General features: G+C 32.7%; 1 protein-coding gene across 2 annotated transcripts in view; it reads left to right on the top strand.

Moving 5' to 3' along the window:
* Nucleotides 1–734: 734 nt before the first annotated feature.
* The window catches only part of LOC127854179 (T-cell-specific guanine nucleotide triphosphate-binding protein 2-like), a 31,738-nt gene continuing 9,627 nt past the window's right edge, over nt 735–22,845 (top strand). The window contains exons 1-6 of one of the 2 annotated variants that reach the window (XM_052389175.1): nt 735–881; nt 7,716–7,810; nt 8,352–8,435; nt 8,993–9,082; nt 13,753–13,830; nt 16,091–16,197. In XM_052389175.1, coding sequence (XP_052245135.1) covers nt 7,723–7,810; nt 8,352–8,435; nt 8,993–9,082; nt 13,753–13,830; nt 16,091–16,197 — 447 coding nt within the window. In that variant the 5' untranslated portion in view covers nt 735–881; nt 7,716–7,722. The remainder of the gene's footprint in view (nt 882–7,715; nt 7,811–8,351; nt 8,436–8,992; nt 9,083–13,752; nt 13,831–16,090; nt 16,198–22,845) is intronic. The other variant, XM_052389177.1, reaches the window with a different exon arrangement.

Here is a 22,845-nt window from a genome sequence, read left to right as displayed (position 1 = left end):
TATCAATATAAGAACTTCCTTTAAACAGCAGTATTTTGTGACAAATCGGCACTCTTGATGTATTTGTTTACCTTATTTAACAGCATGAGTGCGGTGAGAGAAAAATAATGCATTAAATGAATTATGTGTATATCCGAATCGAATTTGTGTGGTTATGAGCTACTGAGTTAATGCGATAAACGCATAGATACAACACAAAATTGTGAATTTATCATTAAAGACCACTTTCAAACAACACATTTTTTAATAAAACAGAAACAAAAATATAATGAATGTATCCAACACCAATATCCCGAGGAGATTAACTTTTACGAAAACTGTTCATATACAAAAGACAAAATTATGTGCATTATTCTTAACTTCGGATATTAAAATGTCAAAGCATAATGCTGATTCAACCAACGGTAAAACATCAATATTTTTATTTTTATCATTTGTCACACATTTAACATGTAAAGCCCGTAAACCATCAAAATCAACGAATATTTCGTACAATATTTCGAAAAATGTATCTCTTTAAGTCTATGTTACCATACCTCATTTACAGTGTAGCGTTGAAATTTTGGATATTGCTTTTAGGAACATTGATGTGTTATTAATGTATTAACTTTTTTTTCGAAATATTGTACGAAATATTCGTTGATTTTGAGTATTTATGTTACTTTAAACATATCTGTCAAAGTATTTATAGCAATCCGATATGGATTACGTTATCTCTCCTATTCATGTTACATCATGTCATTCGTTTATCTGTAATGAACTAATGTCAACATATTGAAGCGCTTCATGAATATGAATATTTTTGTGGTTGAATCTGTGTGAATATGCACGATTTTGAATGCAGCCACGGCATAAGAGTTGAAAGGAAAATACCATTCGAGGTACATTTATCTTTTTTTATTTATCCTAATAATATATTTAGCGAATGTAAAGCTAGCTGTTTTTACACGTGATTATCAACATGCAGATTTTCGTTTCATAAAACAACAATCAAACAAACAAATGCGCACGTGTATAATAGCCTAACTATGAGTTTATGTCCCAAGTGGACATATATGGTCACATGTTTAAGTCAAACTTGTCAATAGTAATTACAGTGGCCCGAATCATGTTGACCATCACGTTCATATATTATTGCAGTATTCCTTTGCGGACACCATTATATATTTAACCACTTTGTATGTTAAGTCTGCCGTAACGTTCCAGAGATAATGTTACAAATGTAGATTGATTGGACCGGCTTGCTCTGTTATTAGAGCGATGGACAAAAGATCCGAGGATCGAGGGTTCGGCCCGGTCATACAACTTGTGAATGTTTGTGAAATAACCTCTATGGCCAGCCCCCTCTTACCTTTAAATCAAATCGAGCAGTTGTCAGTTTCTGGAATAAGTATGCGCTCTATGTACTGGTTAACCAGGTAACTCAGGAACAGTGTGCGTTAATTAACTGCCTATAAATAACTCAAATAATGTTGAAGTTGGCGAAACATTTAACATAACAAACGAAACAAAATATATAACGGCGACGAAATGTAATTTAAATGTTCCTTTTAGATTTAAATAAATTCGGTAAAAGAATCAGCAATCAATATGTGTAAATACAATACAAACAAATTATTGCAAACACATTGAGTTCTTTCTTACGACAACCAGCCCATAGCCGAACAATTATGGGCAGTTGCTATGTAATAAAACGATGCTTTGGTATATGATTCATATAATAATGCAATGAAAAAAAAAACGTTTGTGGCCAAAACTTTGGTATTTGTTTTTAATAATAACTGTTTATTTCGTTCAACAAATTATCCAATTTATCAAAACACATATTGGGGCAACTTTATTTACCTATGTACCTATGCCACGTTAATTACAAATTACTTAACATAACTATTTTAAAAGTCGGACTCGTTTAAAATGGAAATACCATATTTTGAAAAGACGCAGATACGTATTGACAATCCAATGCTGTTATGTCGGGATATTTGCTTAAAATTGCTCTGTGCATAAACCGTTTTAAACCGAGCAAAGATTATAGAAAATAAATAGTTGAGTATCGCACAATAACATTTAAAAGCAACCAACATTTTATCACATCAAATATACCAATCGTGTTTAAAAGATGTTATGTTCTAATGTCGAGAGTAGACAAGATTGGGATGAGATGATAATTATCTAATACTTTAATTAAAATGGGCCTTTTCAAGTCTTCAGTGATAAAAATTAAACACTTGACACACTCAACATTTTCAGTCAAAATTCTTGATAAATAGACTTTCAGCTACAAAGCGAACAGTATTATTTATCATTGATTTGTTCTTTTTTTACCGACAGACTGGTACAGTGGGAATTTGTTTGAATAATAAAACAAATGCCTGATATGTTAGGAAAATCTTTGACTTCTGTGGTAAAACTTCAACTTCATAGTTTGCGAAAATAAATTGAAACTTAAAAATATTATCTTTTTTTAATGATGAAAGCAAATAAGAAGGAAATGGAACTGCCTTATATAATATTGTTAACGCATTATCCAAGTTTTACATCACATGGTTAAGTCAGTCAGCGCATTATTTTACATAAACCATTCGTTACTTGTTGGTTGTTTTTGTGAAATCATGATCTGGCAGAAACTAATATATCATTGTCCCATATGGAGTCATCTTGTAACAAAACCGATACAGTCATAATTAAATTTCTACCTGAATAATTAACATAGTTGTTGATCTGAGAATAAGTCCCCATGTATTGAAATTATTTATGTAAACATGTTAATTTATAAATGAAATCTATAGAAAGTGCAGAGAACATGAAGCACATCTCTGGTATCAATGGGTATGGAGTTTTGTTCATTTATTAGTATACATAGTCCATTTTCTCTGTGTGCAGAGTATAACACAGGAAGACTGAGTATTGAACAGATTCACATAAAACGTCGCATCATGTAACAGAGCTTAAAGGAGAAGTTCATATTAAACTAACAATAACTCTATCTTCAGGATTTACAGTTATTACTCTTAAATGAAAAAAAAAAGGCGCAGAACTCAATTATCCAACTTTTGACGAAGCCCTGCGGCCGCTATCGTTCGATATCGATTATAAGGTTTAGCTTGGAATTGAATGAAAATATAACGATCTGTGTATTAAAAAAGATAGTAGTTCGTTGTGTTAGTTATTGAAATATTAAAATTTCACGAGTGGAATATTAATCTATAAAATATTTGTAAAGACATTATTTTGTTGTTCGTTTTCTTAACATCACGAGTTAAGCAACATTTTTGGGGTATCGATTTGGGTCATTTTGTTTATAATCAATTTAAATCGTCGGAAACAGTGTCAAATGGCGAGTAACTAGCTTAGTTAGGGCAGCAAAACAGTCCAGCATTTGCATTAAAATTGGCACGCGCGTTATTCGTCAGTAAAGTCATTTTCCGTTCAATACAGTAGTTGTATCAATTACAATTGGTATTCAAACCATATTTTTCTAAACTTTATTACATGTTTTTGATTCTAGTTGTAATTTTAAACTTTCACGTTATCATTCGGCTAACAAGTGAAGCTATTCAAAGATTACTAAGTACATTTATAGAGAAAATTAAGAGGCCATTAAATTATCTATCTCTTAATTTGTGTAGATTTATGCTTTGTATATAAGCAACATAATAATGTATTTTGATCGCCGAGGCTGTATGGATGCTGTTGTCTTAACCCTAATTTGCATTAAAGATGAGTTATAATGTATTATACCATATTTCACGCAGCATATGGGCTACCATCAGCTTAGAGTACAATTAAAGACGTAAACATATTTTATCATAATTTCTGACTCTTGGCATTCGATAGATACATAGGTCAAAACTCTTCAACTTTGATTGAGTGACCTGCAATCTCTTGAAGGGACCAACTGATTTTGATAAACTGATATCATATTTAATTTTAGGTCTCTTCTATCAATATGATAATAAATTATGTTTACTTAGGCTTTAATGGTGGTCCGTTGATAGATTTCTGATCGAGCAAGTCGTGATTTGACATTCTATTAAACTAAATGTCATTTGACTACCATACACTTCATTCTATTTTTATAAAGCTTATGCTGTCACCCGGTTAACAAAAATGGTATACGTAGAATTATATACTTATCAACCTTTAATCGGCTGTGACTTTCAAGATTAGTTCACGCCTATTTTAAACCCGATATGCATATAACACATCTGATTAAGTAAGAAATCGTTGTATTTAAAAGTCGATTAACTATTATTTTAATGTAAAATGCACCATCACCATCATCATCATACATGTACCCTGAGCCAAAACGTTCCGAAGTTAAAACGACCTCAACATGGCTTACACAAATCCCCGAATTGGTGCAAACGCCCCCCCCCCCGCCCCCCGTCTTTCCAACCTTATTATTATTATTTCCTCAGAATTAAATATTTTTAATGTAAGAGTGTGTCATCAATTAAAACATTATAAAATATATGTTCATGTACTATTCGATGTCTTTATTTTATAACAGATGTATCGTGTTTCCACACACATTGAATCTACCATTTTGGAGATAATTAACATTATTAACCTGGAGACCGTTTTGATCTGGGTTGTTTTCCTTAATGTGCCCTTCATCTAGAAGTGAAAATAAAACTACAAATAATAGATCAATCTCTTGCACGACGGTTACATTACATTCACCTCTGTGTATGGCTCAGAACGGACTATTGTAATGAAAGCGTCTCATTCATGTCATGATCATTCCAAGCGTTCATCATTGAGGTTACAGTATACTAAACAATATCTTGCACGACGGTTACTTTTCATTCACTGCATTCAAGAAAACCATCTCATACAATGATATCTTATATCAGTCTTAATTCATTATTATCAAATTGATATTATTTTTTGATGTTAAGGAACCAACAAACATACACACGTCGAAGCAATTCCTAACGTCACTCAATAAAAATTATCTTCAATTGTTTACATTCGTGAAGTGCGTGGAAGGATTCCATCTGCGTAAATGGGCAATAGAATAGTTCCAAAGAGTTGAATTAAAACTCGCAAGTTTTTTGCACGATTTATCGTAAATTTAAAAGTAATTATTTTTTATTTAAATGCATGCGATCTTAAATATCCACTCAAATATACATTGGATGCGTTTGTTCGGTTTTACCTATTTGATAGACAAAATGGCATGCTGAGCATTTCGCAGAGTTGTAAGTGAGAGCAAGGAACGACAACTCTGCGTAAAGATTGATTATAGATATGTTTCGATTTTGACATCGGTAAAATCCTTTCATAAGAATAAGTTTACCAGTGATGATTCTTTTGTTGCAATTATTAAGGTTGTTTAGGATTACTTTCCTTGTTATCCTCGGGCAAGTTCGATGGAAAAGAGAGCAATTGGCCGGCACGAACAACTTCGGATTCGGGCAAAATGGGCATAAAAATTCCACTCCCGTGTCAAAGTGTAACGCAGATGGAAACTTAATAAAAAATATGGTATAAATTTTTATTAAAATTTTAGAAATTCAGCTAGTGATTTTTGCCAAGAATATAGTAGCTACCGTGAAACTTAATAATCAATGGCTACATCGTTTGTTGACTCATTTTATTTCAATAAATTGTGGCATTCGTCCAAAGACAATTGTCAAGTAACCTGTGTGAATACCATGTCAACATCATTTAGTTTGGTAAAATTTACTGTACATCTCGATCAAAAGACTAAACTTCCATACTCACGTATGATCATATTTAAACAAAATATCGTTAGCAATATTAAACTTTATGACTGAGATTACTCACAAGATTATTCTGAAATCCGGTGAGTGGTTGCTTTAACTGTTATTAGCAGTCATGCTCATGACAATTCAGCAGTACATACAAATCGATATAACATATGTTCACATTACTAAATGAAATAAGTGTTTTTGTATTATTTTCACTTTTTATATATTACATTCTCTCCGACTAATTTTTATGCAAATCAAATATGGATTCATCAAAATATTATAACAAATGACACAACAAATGACAGTATGACAGTAGGTAGTATAGAACTATGTGTGCAGGTGTAATAGATCAAAAGAAAATATCGCCCTATCGTTCGAAATTGTGCTGTTTTCTTTCCGACGCGGCTATTTGCTATGTTCATTGAACATGTAATATCAAAAAAGTATAATGACGATAATTGATAGTGTGAAGGTGGTTTGTTTTCGTTAAGTCTTTCAAAAATATACATAAACGAATTTTCAGAACCTATAAAAAATCTCATATAAAAAGTAAAAGTCAGTCCAAAATACAAAATAAAGTTTTACATAAGGCCATCCCTTAAACATAGTTTGTTGGGATAGCACCCAAAAAGGGCAGAACGACACATTTTATAAACATGTTTTTAACCAACTTTCTGAAAAGGAAATTGTATTTAGCAGATACACTATTTCACACATAGCTCCTCCTTAATAAGCTGTTAATTGTTAATAAATCTATCGTTGGGCTAGTCACATTAATTTTATTTCTATTGGTCAATCACATTGTTTCTCCATTTATAATATTTGATACTTACCCAAGTTATTGATGAAATAATTTTGGACATAAAACGCTTATTGGCTGATGGGTCACATTGTGTATTAACATTCTAGTAGATCTACCCAACCTTGTAGCGACGGAATACTAACGCAAGGCGGAAAAGAAACACTTAAAATGATAACTTCTCTTGACAGGGGCAATAAAACATGTCATTCAATCTAGATACCGAACTACAGTGCGGCGCCAAATATTGTAGATTATCTGCACCAAAATCTCTATCGTAAACATGTGTTCCAATAATAACATCTCTTGCAAATAACGTTCATCGAAATGCTTGATCATGGAATGTGGGGGAGGTTACACGGCAAGTTAACCCACTTAAAACTATATCACAATCACTATATCAAATGTGATTTATTTCAATTAACAATCGAAACATATACGGTGACATCATTTTTGAACCTACGGACTAGTGCATTTTTCCAACTTTTACGGAGGTGAAATCGGCCCCGACGGTCTTGTATCATGTTAAATTTGCCTAATGTTTCATGAAATAAAGCTTTATTTAAATACATATGACAAGAGTCGTATCATCAACGATTGTTTTACTAGATACATCAAACGAGGAAGATGCGGGCTGTGACAGGGTTAAAGCATACTATTAAAAAACATTTCATTTACTTTTTAACTTCAGTTTTTGCACTTAATATGATCAATATTCATGTGATTACACAATTTGTTACGCTTGTATTTTTTGTGTGGTCAAAAAACGATGTCCAGCAATTTATCATTCGTTTTAGTATATATTATTAAGACAGTTTCACAAAATATCATTTGCGGGTTTGGAAACTTAGAAACTATGTTCTGTAAATTATGGTTTAAATGTCAGACTATATGCAACGTCCAACTGATTTAAACACGAAAAGCTTTTCTTTTACCGTTTCAAGGCGTTTACCCCATTATTAATTGTTTTTGTGTTGAATGATGTCTTTTATGCATTCCATTGTATTGTACAGGCCACTGCCAACTGGCCATTAAGGAAGACTTTCGGATTTTTACCAGAATTTCTTTCCTGATTTAAAAAAATGTTTTTATAACGCCCACATTCTCAAAAAGAATACATAGATAACGTTCGGTGTATTTGTGAAAACGTATTCGCTTCGCTGTTAAAAAGCTTTTCATATTATTTACAACAGGTTCAGAATGATTTGTAAATGTGGACAGAGACTGATGCGTCACGAGCCAACATGTCTCAATTGTGGTGAACACAATAGCTGGTTCGAAACTGAAGGTAACGAGATTGTATATATGTTTGTTGATATTGATTTGTATTTAATTGTCAAACGATATACTTGTAATGAGATTTTAAACAAAAAAGCAAGTGGTAAAAGTTTTAAACATACATATTGAAGACTTCGGCATTAATTTCTATCAGACACACAATATATTTCTCCGAGAAATAACATTTGTGGACATAAAGCATTCCGTTGTTAGCGTCAATAGAAATCATGATCTGTAAAAAAAAGTCGGCCGTCTACTTAAGTGGAACATTATCTTAAATTTACAAAGTTGGTTTAATCTGTTTTACATAAATATAAGAAAAAATCGCCGGAGCTGAATGTACACAAGATTCGCCTTCATTAAACGTATCAGGCCCCTTAAGTTGAAAATACCAAGCAGTAATTAATTTTCAAAATGCGAATGTAGATAACGGCTTGCTTCAAAGTTTTTAGCCATTTTAACGGGATAATTTTATCAAGTATGATCAACATGCATCTAAAAAATAAAAGTAAACAAAATCATAAGCAATTTTTTATTGTTTTTTCATGTAGATCAAGGAGCTACAGGCGGGGTTGAAGAACAAATACCGACATTCAGAATAAACGATCGTGCTGCTGAGTCCCGTGATTCTTATTGTACGTGCTGTTAAGGTGTCCACTATTTAATAATGTATGGTTTCTATGAAGGCATTATGACCTATTAAGAATAGTGTTTGGAGTTTGTTAAATATAACTTTGGTATTAAGAAGTTCAGGTAAATCATATTTTAGAATTTCTCAAACCCAATAACATCAATTATGCAGTAAACACGATAACATGTGTTCCTAGAAATGGGTTGTCGATTGGAAATCAAACAACAAACATGATGTTGTTTTTCACAATAATTCTATGTGTTATTACTTTTTTGTTTTTGAATATGAGTATGTTATACTGTTTTGATCGACCCGGCTGTACAGGCCAAGTAATTACCTTTACAAAATCGATACTACGATAAGGGCATCCTGAACTCTATAAAAACTGCCATATAGCCGAATATATTTATGCAAAAAACATATCAAACAATTTATTATACATGTATCTAGCAAACGGATATTTTAGGAAGGGTTGTATACAGTATGTAGTAAGTCATTTTTCATAATTGAAATCAGTATACGAAAGTCGTTAGTAAAATTCTGTTGTTTCCTAAATTAAAGTTCAGGGCGCATATGCAGGTATAACAGAATCACAATATGCTTTAACATCGGGAAAATGTCAAACACGATATAGATCTGCTAACCCACAAGGTAAGTCGTTTAGTGCGACCTGATTTTTTAATTTAAGAGCTTTGGAAGTTGAGTAAAAGTTGTTATTTATTTTATGAATTTACTATTTAGAAATACAAGTTCAATGCTAACTATAGAATTGCGTAATATAGCTTGAGCACACAGTGTCTGCCATGGGCATATTCTTATCTAATGAAATATATAAAAATAAAAACTTCATGCCAACTGTCGATTTGTATTTAAATGTTACTTTAAAGAAAAAGCGTCCGCATCGGGCATACACTACTTGCCATACAAATAACAATACAATTTATTAAACCAGACAGCGATACATATTATAAGTACATAGATTCTTAAATTGAACAGTGCGCCCTTAAAATAAAAAACAGGTAATCGCCTCTTTGCTCCGTGTTATCATATATCAAAATGTAACGATCTCACATCGTGCTGTTGTGAATTAGCGTCGTGATTGTGCGTTTTCGACCTTGCAATCCATATGTCGAAGGTAAAAAATCCTGAAGCGTTCTCACGATTTCACGTAGAGAACGAGCAAGAGATCGCGAAATTGCGAAGCGAGGTTGCAAGGCTACCATGCGATATCACGAGATAAATAATGAAATATCAAATTGTGATCATGAATTTCAAAGTCAAATACGACCTAAGGAAATACATTAACGACAAGCTTCGAGATTACGATTCAAGATCGCAATAACAATGTCGCCTTATCACGTCCACATCGTAAGTTCTCGCATCGCGTATTCGCGTTCGCGTCCTCGTACAAGACGACCCGAGGTAGCCCATTGAAAAAAACAAATGGCAAAAAAAGGAACAGCGTACAATTCTATCTGACTTTTTGAAAACTTGAGTGTGTGTGTACTGGTATGGGGTTCGGGGAGTGAAGGAATTGCGCACCATTGTATTGTTATGCTGAAACATTTTCGAAACGAAAAATGAACTATTAAAAAACGTATTTCATATGTATTAACAAAGAATTGTTTTATTAGCCCATCTATTTTTTGAAAAAAATGAGCTATTGTCATCACCTTGGCGTCGGCGTCTGCGTCGGCGTCGGCGTCCGGTTAAGTTTTGTGTTTAGGCCCACTTTTATCATAAAGTATCAAAGCTTTTGCATACAAACTTGGTACACTTACTAACTATCATAAGCGGACTGGGCAGGCAAAGTCAGATAACTCTGGCGTGCATTTTGACATAATTATGTGCCATTTTTATACTTAGGAAATTAAAATTTGGTTAAGTTTTGTTTTTAGCCCCAGTAACCTTGAATATAATGTTAAATTTTGTGTTTACATCCACTTTACTTTTAAAGTATCAAGGCAATTGCTTTAAAACTTTAAACACTTTTATACTGTCATGTGGGTACTGTACCGGGCAAGTTGAATTTTACCTTGACCTCTAAATGACCTTTACTCTCAAGGTCAAATAATTAAATTTTGCTAAAAGTGCCATGACTTCGTTATTTATGATCAGATTTGATTGATACTTTGACAAAACAACTCTTACCTGACATACTACAATAGATTCCATCCAAACCATCCCCCATGCCCCCCCCCCCCGAATTCCCCCCCCCCCAAAAAAAATATATATTTTTATTTTTTTGAAATATCATCTTATAAATGACCACACCCTCACACTATACCCCCGCCCCCCCCCCCCCACCAAAAAAAAATTAATTTTTTTAAACATGGTTAAAAAACTAAAATATTGATTTTTATTTTTTATTTTTGAAAGTCCGTCCAACTATCCCACCCAAGAATCCCCCCCCCCCCCATTTTTTATATATTTTTTTGCATATTTATTTCTTATTTTTGGAAGATAATGTAATAAATGACCACATCCCCACACTATACACTCCTCTCCACCCCACCCCTCCGTCTTTTTTATTGAAGTATTGAGATAGGTCCCTTCACCTTTAAAAAAGAAAAATAGATGAGCGGTCTGCACCCGCAAGGCGGTGCTCTTGTTTAAGTAGATTTTATGCAAATAGAAAAATGATTATCAAAAACAAACTTGATGCTGAAAACGAACAACCATTGTGATGAGTATCGCGCGGCTCGTCGCCTGTGGGATTGGTTTGTACATTTATTCATTCGACGCATGTAAATTTGGCAGCATGATCAGTATCATTAAGCTTCGAAAAATTATAACCTTCACCATCGTTATCCGCACATACACACGCACACGTACACGCACATGTTCGATACATGTACGCACACGCCCGCAAACACACACATGCCCAGAAAGTCCATGTGGCCATTTGTACTTCTGACCATTTTATGCATGGTTATCCAGCTACTTTTTGGAATTCTTATATATATATACAAATGGTAATACAGATCCACATCATCAAAGATCGAAATGCTACAATGTGCTTATTAATTATTTATCACGCATGTTTACTGCCTTGAAAATAGATTATATTTTTGATTTTACATATATTCTTCATAAACTAGTCTATGTGCGGATTGTACTTTCAGAAACAAAACACACACTTTAGACGTCAAAGTAAATGTTTCGAACAGAGCAGTCTACATCCCGAAATCTATCGAAATTCTCCCATATGTGTCTCAAATTAATTGCGCTTGACGCTAAAAATGCAATATATTTGTCTGTTCCCTGTTACACAGTGAAAATGATTATGAAAGATCTACGAGCCCGAGAATCGCTCGCTTAAGGCACTCACAAAAAAGAAAAAATGATAAAGGCAAACCAAGAAAGCAAAAATACACATTCCCACCGTGGGAGCGTTCTTTAGATCTCCCCCAAAGACACCAAGTAATTGTTCTAGGCCCAGGAAACGGACTCGAGAGCGTTTATATAAGCCTTAGGCTTTCAATGCAATCGAGCTATAATAAATAGGTTTAAACTAAAAATACACACAATTTGTAATATTTTTCCAAACACGTCAATGTTGCAGTAAGCAAACAGAAATTTTACAAGCAATTGCAAATTTCATTCAAACAGATGTGATGATATGGACTTAAATAAGAATTACGAAGCTTCGACGAGAAATAAGAAAAAAAGACAATTTTCATGTCGCAGAACACATATGTAAGTTGTAAGTAAATAAAAACAAGAATGTCAGTACGCATCGTGCATGTAACGGCATATATACCATTCCATAAAATATAATAAATCCTCTGTAATACTTTAACATGTTCTTAAATGCATCCTTTTAAAAGAAGTGTAGTATAATACTCGTAACACCTCCACAGATCTTGCAGTTTTGCGGAGCATAATTTTATATTGTTACATATGGGTTAAAACTGTAACATGTTTATGAAAAATGTCATAAGTATTTTTTAATTTATTATTTTATGCTTTTTACTGTAATGTTTTCTTTTGAAAACGAAACAAAAATAAGTAGAAAATAATTCATCTACACAGTCGTTCATGTAATTTCGTTAACGTCTGTAGAATTTCTGTAATGCTGTTTCAAAACGAAAAGAAGTAGTGGCAATAATGTTTTTAAAACATTCGAACGATAATAATGTCCAATGGTTTCACTTTGCCAGGCCATTAAACAGTAAGTACCAAATTAAATACTCGATCTCCCCCAAATGAGATGTTCCTTACCTGGAAAATGATTTAAAATTAGCTACTTATAGAATAGCATCTCATTATAGTTTGTTTTTCTTCTCGTGGTATATTATTAGCTCAGCTTTGATTAACAGTTGAGGTTTTTGTGTTTTGTGACTGCTTTTGTCCTTCTTTGGCGTTCGACGCAACAAGTAAAAGTAAAAGCAACAAGGTTGAGAGTTGTACTTGTTGGCATGTAAAAAGTGCTCCTCGACTACTAGTATGTTTGCTCAAAATGTTTCTCAAATAATACCCATTAGGTCATTTCTGGCCCTTTCTGGGGTTGAAGTGGCGAATACATTTATTATAACGTGCATAACATGAAAACTTTGAAACTTCCTTTAAGCCACAGCACATACATCTTTGGTATTTATTACGGGGCATCAAATTGTGGTCTTCTACAACGATTGTCAACAATAATATAAATGGTTTCACGACTGGCCAATTAAACATTTGATATATGACAATCGTGGCTCTCTTCTTTTAACAAAAGTGTGTAATGAGTGGTTTAAAGGTGAAATAAATTACATTTAGTAATGTTGTAATAGATATTAATCTTTCCATAAAATTAACATGAATGTATATTAGGATAAGTTACTGAACAGACATACTCACACACACATACTTTCTCACACGCGCACACACACATGCACGAACACACACACACACACTTAAAATACAAATTATATAACGCACTTAGACATTCTTAAAATCAGGCATGTTAAACGTAGTGTATACAGATTGAAACATTACAGATATACTTAAAACATGTTGAATCTCAGATATGTTTGCTATGTAGCATGTTTTTACGTTCAAGCCATTAAGTCCATTTCTTTCGAAATGTTAAATGGAAACTTAAATAATGATAATCAGCTGTTTAAATAAAATTAAAACTGTTCGAAATTAAATCTGACCACATGACTCAGTACGCATGCATAAACACAACATTTATATGCGTTCAAAAGAATCGAGGATTTCGTAAAAAACAACAAACGATATATGGTTTTACAAGATGTATACGTTATAGTGTTATACATTAGTTGATATATCATGACATTTATCATTTTATTTTATTTTATTTATTATCAATTCAGACACAAGAGCTAGTAAAGGCATTACAGGAATACACTCACAAATGGCGGCACTACGGGTCAATGAAGAATTCAAACAAGGTAAGATTGTGATAATCTGTTTTGTGAAAGACATTTCAATTTGGTAGACATGGCCTAGTTCAAACAAAAATATTGTTTAATATAGACCTCTCTATATGGGCAATTTATGCACGACGCCAATACAATACAATTTTATTAAAAATAAGTGTAACCTCAACTTAATAAGATGTACAAGTCAACTTTAAGTATACACGTGGCAAACGATGTTAAAAATGTGTGAAGCAGGCGACATTTTCAGGTAAGTATGTAAGAAGTATGTAATAATCATTTATATATTATTAACAATAGTTCATAAAAGCGTGCGTAACAGATGTTATTTTCCTAAATTTAAAATGAAAGAGCATCGGCAGATATTCAAGAATCACAGTCAATTTATACAACGGTAAAACAGCAAGCCATTTTAGGTCTGCTTATCCAAAAGGTTAGAAACTTTGGTGCTTTACTACAAGCTACTTGATACAGAGTTAAACAAATTCGACATATCGCTGGTAGACTACTGTATCAAGTTGTAGTATTGATTCAAATTAAAATATATATTGTTATAATTGATAGAGTATAATGTTTTTAATTCGTACAATATAAAATCAATATCTAGTTCTTATATAAAGGAAATGAGCATTTTTTCTTTATTCATCTATATATTGCGTTTTATTTTGAAGTTGATGTATCTTTTGATGCATTTAGCCAGCATGTTGTTTTTCTCAAATGCCAATGCATGAAGAATGTCATGGCGATTAAACGAATTCTTTATTTTAATAGCCAGCTGTATTGATTTTTCGCGAAAGAACTTCGGTTTAGATGTATAATATTCCTTATATAATACTGCAACACTTTCTTCTTGAATTACTGTATAAGTCAATTGGTACAATGCCCTCAGATTTTGAAGTTGTGATTCTGAAAAATATGCATCCATTCCTCGAAGCGATTGAATACTGATTGTCACCTGTCCGTCGGTAAGTCGATCGTTAGGTCGGTTGGTGGGTGAATCATTATTTTGAGCACAATATCTAGTGAATGTTTTGACCTACAACATTAAAAAAAAACGATGGTTTTATGAAAAGAAACAAAGAAATTGATATTGATTTGTGGTCAAACGGTCAAAGACGAAGGTCACAGTTGCTTATTTAACAAAAATAAATCAGTACAATAGCTATTCCAAGTAATACCGCATTGATATAACCCATTTCCCTGAGTATTAGATCGCGTATGGCTCTCACAGATATACATTCTTTCATAACCATGACACAATGCTAACAAAAACGATGTCGTGGTTCATACTGTCCTGATCATGAACGTCTTTCTGACAGTCTTTCTGTTAATTGACACTTTTTTCCGCAGGTAATCTTTCCAACTTTTCAACGTACATCAATCAAATTTGCAAGCATTGTGACATTTGACACGACGTCTTGCATAATATTATTGTATTTTAATCATCCTAAATTAAATTATAAAATAATACAATTATAAAACGTTGCCCCTTTTTCAACTGAGGCATTCTTTGATTGCATTGGGTTATGCCCGTCTTCAAAAAACGGGAGTCTAATGTATTGCACTTGACGTTTGGTCTTTTGGCGGATGGTTCGGTTTGTAGGACGGTCTGTCTACCCGTAGACCTTTCGGTATCTGTAGGTACCTTTTGACATATATCCGTGCACATTGGCATGATAATAACATATTATGAACGCAGCCAATCATTTTCTTTGGTAAAACAATTACAGGTGCAGGTCGCAGGGTCTTGTAACATACTGTTTTAATCTAAACGCATGTACATTTATATAGTTGTTTCTTTAGTGAGAGGAGAGATATGTCACGGCCTAAACTTGGTCACGTTAGGTGAGAGGTTATGCGGCGTCCCGGATAGCTCAGTCTGGAGAGAGGTCACCCTTAAAGCGTGATGTCCCTGGTTCGAGTTCTGGACTAGTCGCACAATTGTCTGTCCCTGTAACAGAAGCCTTACAATGTTGCCGCAACCAAATCAATTGTTAAGGTCGCAGGGGTCAGCAAAGATTATTCATTTTCTAAACGGCTCATGAAATGCTTTTAATGCAACCTGTCTTTATGTATATATTGAACTCTTCTCAAAGAATTTAATTACGTTTCAAACATACAGCTGACATCGTAAACTTTGTCTCTAGCGAGAATTTATTGTAGATAGAATATCAAAAGCATCTATGTTAAGAAAATCTCCAATATTCTTAAGTATCTTTTTAAGTTTTAATAAGTTATATGTGAAAGCACCATTCAATCAATCTGTTTGTAGATGCAAGCGTAAAGAAGAAACACGCAAGGGTATTGTATTCATATGAACCGACATCAGATGAGCAACTTAAGCTTCAAGTTGATGACATAGTTGACGATGTACAGCAGGTAATATCAAAGTGGTCTTTAAATATGTAACACTATATGCAGAATTCATATATACAAAGGATGTAACTTTCAAACTGTATACTCAACACCATGGTCTGAACAATTTTCACTGCCTTGAACAATATTTACACATACAGCAAACCCGTTTATGTTTAAGAAATCACACCCTTGGCAAATTCTGCTAGCTTTTCATAAAATAAGGTCAGAACGTTTTATGCAAATTGCTCTATAATCATTACTTGAACATATGTATGCAACGCTAAAACTGAGAATTCTAGTCAACTTTTATATGTTGCTTTTTATTTAATATATTTGGTTGGTAATATATTATTTGGCTAATTTCTTTTAACCGTGTTAATTATCCACAACGGAGATTGTTTATATGTTATAAATTTGTAGATAGATTCTTCATTCTAGAATGACAAATTTACTGTAAGTGTGAACAATTTTCTACATTTAATGGCTTGATTTCACTGCACTATATATATGCTGTTGCTTATAATATAAATTGACAAAGATCATAAACATGCAAGAGGATTGTAGTTAAAGAAACATATTCACTATTTGTGTTATGTCTACATATATGCATTTACATTCATCCATGATATTTGCATATATTCTGTTCTGGAAACAGATAGCGAACCAGGTCGAGTCGAAAAAGAAAACTGTATGTGGTGGTATCAGTATTTATTCTCAGATTTAACTCGATGTATGGTCTGCAAAACAAAATAAAAGACGTTCAGTTGTGCAGTAAAGTTCAGTGAAAATGATGTATTGTAATAAAAAAAATACTTAAATTGACTGAAAAATAGTGAAACATATAGCCTATACCGAAGTTGAAAACAAAGTTATATTTATTACAGAAAAGCTTTGGAAGTTACCCTAACAAATAGGACATATAGCCTCAAATGGGTCGGAAGGTTAGGTACGACGTAATTTGAGTACGAACAACATTTACTGAAACAACCTGAATGAACGAATATATCTCAAAATAATTACTGCCTTAACAAAATACAAGCTATATATAGCATTTAAAACATGTGGAAAACTTACACCATGCGGGTATAAATGTCTAAGAAATTGCCGAAATAGCAATGGCGGCAAACGCCTCGAACATGCGTAGGTGAACATACACTAAATATAAAAAGGGAGGTAAGCAGCGCAATATTATACAGTTACATACGATCGATATAGCCAGCACAGCATAGTTTCTTTAATTATAATGTATGATTAATCAATCTTGTTATATTTTGCTTAAATGTCTGTAATAATTAAATTATTCAATAAAATGTTTCTAATTAGCGTGCACACATGTGTTAAAATATTCACTGTTGTTCAAGAAACTTTGGTTTCAAACAAACGAATAAACATGTTAACTGCTGTTAACATATTGATTATATGAAAGATATATATACAATACCACGGTAAAAATTGTTTAACAACGTTTAGTTTCGCCGATCAATGCCCTAATAGTCTAGTAGGAACGGAGGTCCACGGTGCATGATTGGAACCTTTTTTTAAATATGCTGATGATGTTTTACATTGTCTTGGGTAAAAGAAATGTTTTGTTCCCAAGAAAAATTTCATGCCCACGGGGTCTAAATCCAAGATGGCCGCTAAGATGGCCGACCAAAAACATAGGAAATGCCGTTTTTTCGCAAATGACACATACAACATATATGTTCCGTGATTTTATAAGCTTTTTAATTTAAGCCATTTAGAACATAGTATTCTTATTAATAAATATATTTTTTGTTGAACAATTTAACATTGTATGAAAAAAATGACAATATCAATGAAAAAATGTTTTTTGTTGTTTTAACTTTTTTCAATTTGTATCTGAAAAACAGTTTAGATACAATTATTATCCTAACCACATTTATACACACCTATGGGACTAAGGCATATAAATATATAATAATTCTTGTGAATTTTATGATATCAATGTGATTTGTTAGACAATAAAAGTGGGTGGGGTTAATGAAAAATATAAGGAAAAAATGCCTAATGTGCATATTGATATATGTTGAGATATACAAGGCTTGTTAACTTGTTATGTTTATGTATTTTGATCGTTTTGATACTTTTTAGTGTATGCACATTGTTATGCCCCCGGTAGGGTGTCATATAGCATTTGAACTATCCGTAAGTTCGTCCGTCTGTCTGTCAGTCCATCCGTCCGAAAACTTTAACATTGGCCATAACTTTTGCAATATTGAAGATAGCAACTTGATATTTGGAATGCATGTTTATCTCATGAAGCTGCACATTTTGAGTGGTGGAAGGTCAAGGTCATCCTTCAAGGTTAAAGGAAAAAACACCAAAGAAAGTAACAAGCTTTAAAGGGAGATAATTTATATTTATCATTTGGCAGGTACAGATCATTTTCACAAGGGAAGTAATATTTTTAAAGGGATAGAATAATAATTAAACAAAAGCGGCACAGTAGGGGGGGCATTGTGTTTCTGACAAACACATTTCTTGTTTGTAAACATACATTTCATGTTTTCTTTATTATACTTGTAAAAGTAAAGATAAAAATCATTTATCATCAATGGGTATAAAAACTCCCACAATGAGCTCTAGTTGTATCAGGGGTTCACGCTGCATGATTCTAAGATTTTATTTGAAAATTCTGATGATAATCTATATTTTTTGGGGTAAAACATTATTTTTGTACCCACGAAACTTATTGATCACATGGTTTCTAAAGCCAAGATGGCTTCCAAGATGGCTGCCCATAAACCTATAAAATACTGTGTTTGCACAAAATACGCAAACAACATCTAATTTCGACCGTTTTGGTTAGCTTTTTAATTTAAGGAATGTACAACATATTATTAAAAAACTACAACAATTAATTGTTTTTTTATGAAATATATTACGTGAATATTTTATATGAAAACATGATTAAATACACGTTAAATTGGTACACAAAATGGTTGTTTTTGCGTAGGACATTTTCAAGTATTACCTGAACAGCTTTTTGGATGAAATTAACATGTCAACTGCATATATAAACCATTAAGAGACAGAGATAAAATGATATATTATTTTATGTGAATATAATCCATTATTATTATATACAAGAACATAAACATGGATGAGGCAAATAACAATCTGAAGAAGAAATGCCTAATGTGCATGTAGATATATTTTAAGACAACAGATCATTTTTAAACGTGTTATGTTCACGGATATATGGGTTTATTTTCGTGCTGATTAGTGCATGTACATTGCATGTTATTAGAAGCTAATTCCACTAACTCATAACAATATTGTTATAAAAATAGGAAAACATGATAATATAAGTGTATGCACATAGCTTACGCATTAAAATCCCTCAAATGAAAAACGCTGTTGTAAGATGTCATTTAAACTATCCAATAAAACACATTGTTTCGAAACAAAGATTGTTATTTTTACACACAAAAAATCTGCTTAAGATGTGTATTTCTTTTTATTTTTTGGGAGGGGATGAGGTAAAGTGTCAATGCTGTTTACTAAAACTAAAACACTGCATAATACACAATGGCGAGACAAACTCTAAATCTGTATTAAATTATGAAGTTTTTATATTGTTCTTGTTACGTATACTTTCCTTTCTATGTGATTATTGGAAACATATTGCATTCGATCAAGTAAGTTGATAAAATCTAATTAAGTTGAGCAACCAATCCAGTTGTGCCTGTGTGTTTTTGAAGTTTATGAAGTCCTTCCGCGCCCGCCTGATGCTGAATACTGTGTGGACCCAGAGTTGGTTCCATAACTTCTACTATATTAACTCACTAGACTGTTCTTTAAAAAACAAATAGGAAACTAATAATTAACTGTAAACAACAATAAATTAAAAACAAATATATTGCTTTCCCCAAAATTAACCAGTACCATTCCCTTGAAGTTTGTGTCGCCATATCTCGCATTTCTCTGCTCCCTATGCATTGACTAGTTGCTCAAAAAGCAAATTAACTGCCATTGATTGTTCCATAAAAGTATTAATGTGACCTTTCAATATATATTTTAATTTGTAGCAAATTTGTTTTCTGGAATTATTTGAAAATATTTGAAAAAAGCATTGCTTTAAAAAGAATTATGTGTTGGGACTGAAGTTTATCTTAACAGACGTTTATCTTAAAGTTTTGAACAACCGTAGCCTGTCCAGCTGATCACACACAACAATGGTGTGCATTTACTAATTCAAATTTCCTTTTAGAAGTAAATACATAGTGATGCTGAAAGAATGCTTATACAATTTTAGTGTCCCAATCCGTTGAATCAAAAATAACTGTAATGCTTTAAATTAAAAAATTTATGCACGAGGTAGTGATTTTAACCCCAGCGAAGATTCATTTATCTTTTAAGTGCACAGAAATATGAAATTGCAACCTACCTATTACATCAGCATATACAATTTGTAAAATCAACAAAAATGTGGTTTTTGTTCGATCCACTATATATGTTTGCATTTTTGTTCCAAAAAACTAGCCCGTATTACGGATATGGCGCTTAAAACCGGAGGAGGCACACATGTCCAATTTACCTGTGGTACATTTGCATGTTTAAAATCATTCTTCTTATTCTACTTGTTATGTTTGAGTCGATTTTGGCATACAGGTATTCCGAACAACGTGTTTTGCCAACAATGCCTAGAATAATAATAACTTTTTTCTTTATAATAAGAAAGAAAAGACAACATAACACACTGCCTGGCGTCTTCGTTCGAACGGGTGTTTATTAAATTGTGTGCATAAACAAGACACTCATTTTCAAATACCGTCGATAAAACCATGTCGCTTTATTTTAATATGGAATATATTAAGCAAATTCTTATATAACAAATACTAGTACTCTCGAGTGGTTAAATGTCAGTATTCACATTTTGTAAAGCTTATTTCTTCGAGATAATTAACACTATTTTACAAATCATTGCCTATCCGATTATCAGTATATTTCTTCAAATGCTTCAATACATGAAATTATGTGAGAAATGAGCTTCAATAATAATGCGAGAAAGGAGGCAAACTTGTGGGAACGACTTATCAAGTCTCGGGAAGGAGCACCTATGTGGTGGTGACGACATAGCTGACTCACGGGAACAAATTAATAAGTCGTTTAGAATGATATATCTTACACTAATGATTGAGATAACATACTCGTGGTAACGACCAATCACCATACACGCAGTTTGAAAAGCATTTTAAATACACGAGCCTATCCTCTTCATATCATACAGTAACAGAGTCATTACAGTTTTCCTTGTACAAGTCGTTTTATAAAAACGTTAAACAAATTACTAGTGTTCTGATTGTCTAGCTGTCTAACATTAATACCTTAATGGAACCATTTATTTCTTTTTCACAAATTGTAATGCTGTTACCAAGAGTTAGCTCTGTTGTTCCCGCAACTTACTAACTCATTTTCTTGAGCAAGAAATCATGATCTCACAAGTTAAAAAGCATTAATAACGATATATTGAGGCGTTCTTAAAACGTAAATAATACAAAAAATATGCTCATGTCACATCTGTGCCGGTGTACAAGATGATCCAGAAAACACGTACTTCATTGGCCGAGTATATTGTAAGCTTTGTGTTACCTTTCATTATCATCAACAACTTTTTAACAATATACTATATTGTTATCACAAGGTTTGTGCATGAATTTAAAGGTAATTATAGGGCAAATCTGCTCCTAATCCTCCCCACACTAAAAAATACACGAAATATATGGTAAATGTGCTTTAATATTGGTCTTAATTGAAAGAATGACGTTTGCACTCAATGATAAAAATATTTGTGCAATGTTGTTTTGTACTAACTTATTACTCAATTATGATTTGCTTAATCGTGCCGTTTCGTAAAATGACCGTTTGAATAAGGTATGAAAATATTTGTGTCGGAGATAAGTAGCATGTTTTTGTCATAAACAGTCTTACTAAAGAACAAATGCATAACGTATTTTCAAAATATTCGGGATTCAGTTATTGATTGTATATTGAACAGTCTTTTTTATTCAGGATGCTGACTTGGTCTGACTGTGAGGGGGCATTGTTTATTAAAACTCGCTTATTCTAATGGAAAGTATGCATGTTCTGTATAATTATGGAATAACTTATTTTAGTTTTCTGTTCTTAGCGTCACCTCTTTGGAATAGGCTCCCGCTCTTTTGAAAAATGCAAACATATCTTGTAGGTCGGTAATAAACCAATGTCTAAGTTGATTCTTCGATTTGAATGTCTTGAAAGCAACTGCTTGATGTCATTACTCAGATATAATTGGCTGGATTTTTTTCTTCACATAGGCAAAAAAGTGATACCCTGCTTCGATGTTCATCATAACGTATAAAGGTCCGCATGTTTTCAACTGGGTTGCGATTCTTTGTTTCAAAACTACACCAGGTCATAACTTAGAAAAACTGCTCACATTTCCATATTGAAGGTGATTGTATGGTTTTGTACATTAATGTATACAGAAATATTCGTAGAATTGCATTCAATTGCCTAATTTTAAATTTTAGACATGATCTTTAAAAAAAAACTTATTAAACATAATCACTTTCAAGAGGTTGCAGCATTTTCAACACTTCCATTCCCTGCAAAATAGATCTTGCAGACAGAAATTAAAGAAATATTTCAAAATATCCATGTATT

The sequence above is a fragment of the Dreissena polymorpha genome, chromosome 12 (genome assembly GCF_020536995.1).
Source record: "Dreissena polymorpha isolate Duluth1 chromosome 12, UMN_Dpol_1.0, whole genome shotgun sequence".
NCBI classification, from domain to species: domain Eukaryota; kingdom Metazoa; phylum Mollusca; class Bivalvia; order Myida; family Dreissenidae; genus Dreissena; species Dreissena polymorpha.
This window is presented reverse-complemented; position numbering and strand designations above follow the sequence as displayed.